The sequence below is a fragment of the Gracilinanus agilis genome, chromosome 2, assembly GCF_016433145.1.
Source record: "Gracilinanus agilis isolate LMUSP501 chromosome 2, AgileGrace, whole genome shotgun sequence".
Lineage (NCBI taxonomy): Eukaryota > Metazoa > Chordata > Mammalia > Didelphimorphia > Didelphidae > Gracilinanus > Gracilinanus agilis.
In genome coordinates, this window is record NC_058131.1 from 43,325,972 (window position 1) to 43,328,834 (window position 2,863).

The 2,863-nt window shown below is 46.9% G+C and overlaps 1 protein-coding gene across 1 annotated transcript in view; it reads left to right on the plus strand.

Moving 5' to 3' along the window:
• LOC123233219 (chymotrypsinogen 2-like) overlaps positions 1 to 1,795 on the plus strand; it is a 12,088-nt gene extending 10,293 nt beyond the window's left edge. The window contains exons 3-5 of the mRNA XM_044659369.1: positions 10 to 112; positions 276 to 403; positions 1,634 to 1,795. Coding sequence (XP_044515304.1) covers positions 10 to 112; positions 276 to 403; positions 1,634 to 1,795 — 393 coding nt within the window. The remainder of the gene's footprint in view (positions 1 to 9; positions 113 to 275; positions 404 to 1,633) is intronic.
• The last annotated feature ends 1,068 nt before the right edge of the window (positions 1,796 to 2,863 follow it).

Genomic DNA, 2,863 nt, shown 5'->3' on the forward strand with positions numbered 1-2,863 from the left:
CCACTCCAGTTCTCAGACACCGTGTCTGCCGTCTGCCTTCCCAGCTCCACTGATGACTTCCCTGTAGGCTCTACCTGTGTCACCACTGGCTGGGGGCTGACCAAGTACAACAGTGAGTTTGGAGAGGGCAGAGAGGGCACCAAGAGGGAACCGAGCTGAAGGTATCCATTCAGTGGAAGAAAAAGGCCCGCCATTGACTTGGTCTCCCTCAGGTCTCTGTGATGGGGAAGGCTTGGTCTAGTGGGTAATGTGGTTCTTGTCTTGGGACTTTCCAGATGCAAATACCCCAGACAAGCTCCAACAAGGCGCTCTGCCCCTCATCTCCAATACCCAGTGCAATAAGTACTGGTGGGTCAAAGACGTCATGATCTGCGCTGGAGCCAGTGGTGTTTCCTCCTGCATGGTACTTGCCTTGGTTCTCTCCTCTTCCCTTTCCTGCCCACCTCTCTGGAGACTTCTAATGGCCAGTCCTCCGAAGGCCTCAGAAAGGCCACTGTACCCACAGAACTATTCTCAACTAAACCTTAGCCCTCTGACAGCTGTCTTCCAATCTGGACCTCACCCCTAGCTCTCCTCCTTCCCTTTATTCAGTCACTTAATAGGGAAGTGCCAATCAATGGTAAGCCCATCTCTTGGCCAGATCAGAAAGAGAAGGCCCACTCCCTGCTCTCAAGAAGCTTACAGAGAACAGTTAAGTTTCTAGACAAATATGGAGCAAACACCTACTATATACCAGGGAAGGGCAGCTTGGGAGCAGTGTGGATAGAGCACTGGGCCTGGAGTCAGAAAGACTTAACTTCATGAGTTCAAATCTGGCCTCTGTCACTTTCTAGCTGTGTGACCCTGGGCAAGTCACTTAACCCCCATTGCCTAGCCCTTACCACTCTTCTGCCTTCAAACCAATACACAGTATACATGCTAAGATGGAAGGTCAGGGTATAAAAAATTAAAATAATAATAATAAAAATATTCTCTCTTTTGAACCCTACCACAACCTCATGAAGTAGGTGTTATCATTATGCCCATTTTATTGATGAACAAATTAAGGCAGACAGAGGTTATGTGTCTTGTCCTGAGTCACTCAACTATTAAGCATTTGAGGTCAGCCTCAGACCTCCCTGATTCTAAGGCCAGTACTCTTTCCATTGTACCACAGAGCTACCTGGGTAGCTGTCATCTTAAGCAGGGGGTGGCATGATGAAAGTGGCATTGCAGGAAGATTAATCTGGTGGGAAGGGCAAGGTGGATTGGAAGACTGACACTTAGCATGACCCTAGTTGGCAATGATAAGATTCTAGGGGGATGGATAACAAGGATCTTGAACAGGGTGAGTACAGGAGAAATGGGTGGATTGGGGGATATTTTAAAGGAAGAAATAATAAGCCTGGGTCACAGATTAGAATGAGAGTGGGAGAGACACACAGAGGAAGAGATAAAGAAAGACACTGAGAGAGAAGAGAACCTTTCCAGCCTAACTGAGCCCCACTCTCCCCAGGACACAGCTTCATGGCTCAGCCCTCAGCCATAATAGTTCATGTCCCCATTTTCTATAACCAGTCTTCTCTATCCCTCCCCCTTCCTACTTCTTCCATCAAGAAAGATGGACCCAGACTTCTATCCTCTTTACTCACAGGGTGACTCTGGTGGCCCTCTGGTCTGCCAGAAGGATGGTGCCTGGAACTTGGTTGGTATCGTCTCTGGAGGCAGTGGAACCTGTTCCACCTCCGTCCCTGGAGTATATGCTCGTGTCACAAAGCTCATGCCTTGGGTGCAAGAGATCCTGGCTGCCAACTGAGCTTCCTGCAGGAGCTGGACCTGTGTATTCTCCATTTGACATTGATCTCAATAAACTTCCTGGTCTGAAGAAGAGTTGTCTTCTCATTCCTGTGTCTGTGCCCCGGGAAGAAAACCTAGCTTGTGGGCCCCTCTGGGGACTTCATCCCTTTCCTTCTTCCCAGAGACTTCCCAGTCTTGGAGTGGTCCTTCCTCTATACAGAGAAGGATGGAGAATGCAGAGCAAGAGTTCTGGGAATTGGTCCCAGCCTGGGGCCAGGATGAGCCCAATCGCCAAGCTCCTCCTGACCACCTCACATCTCAAAAGTTTCTTCTTCCCTTCACCCGGAGTTAGCTCCCTGGTCCAAATGCTCCCCCACCTCCTGTTCAAGGCTAGGGGAGGCCTTTCCTTTCCTCAGCTATCAGCTGTGTGATGGGAATAGGGTCCAGTGGGCAGGCATAGTACTTAATAACTGATTAAGGGGCAAGAGAGGTTCTGTCATTTCCCAGTAGCCCCAAGGTCAGTCAGGTTAGGGTACGAAACTTAGAGGAGAAAAGTTGTTTTCCTTTTTAAGTAGATTTTTGATCGATAACTTGGGGATTTATATAACCTAGATTAGCCTCTATGTCCTATCTCCTGCCCCTTCCAGAGAAGCATCTCTGAAACAGGATTTTCTAAAAAGAAAGAGAGAGTTGAAGAGGAAGGAGGAGTACTAATGAATTTTCCATATGAATCTTAAGTGAATCAATCAACAATGAAAAAAACTACATATAGAATGTTCTATGCTCATGGATACTGACCTCTGCAAGGGAGGGTGGGGCAGCTGTTGGCTCATATTTCTTCTTGTAACCAAGTTTGTGAGAAAGGTAGTTTTCATTCATCCATTTACTTGCTTACATGCGTGGGCCACTGGGTTGAGTTCTAGGGATACAATGACAAAAGACAACAATCCTTGCCTCCAAGAGTTCACATTCTTCAAGAGAGAAAGAACACATTGAGATATATAGCTACATAAATAGATAGATAGATAGATAGATAGATAGATAGATAGATAGATAGATAGATATAGAGATAACAAGAGAGAGAGAT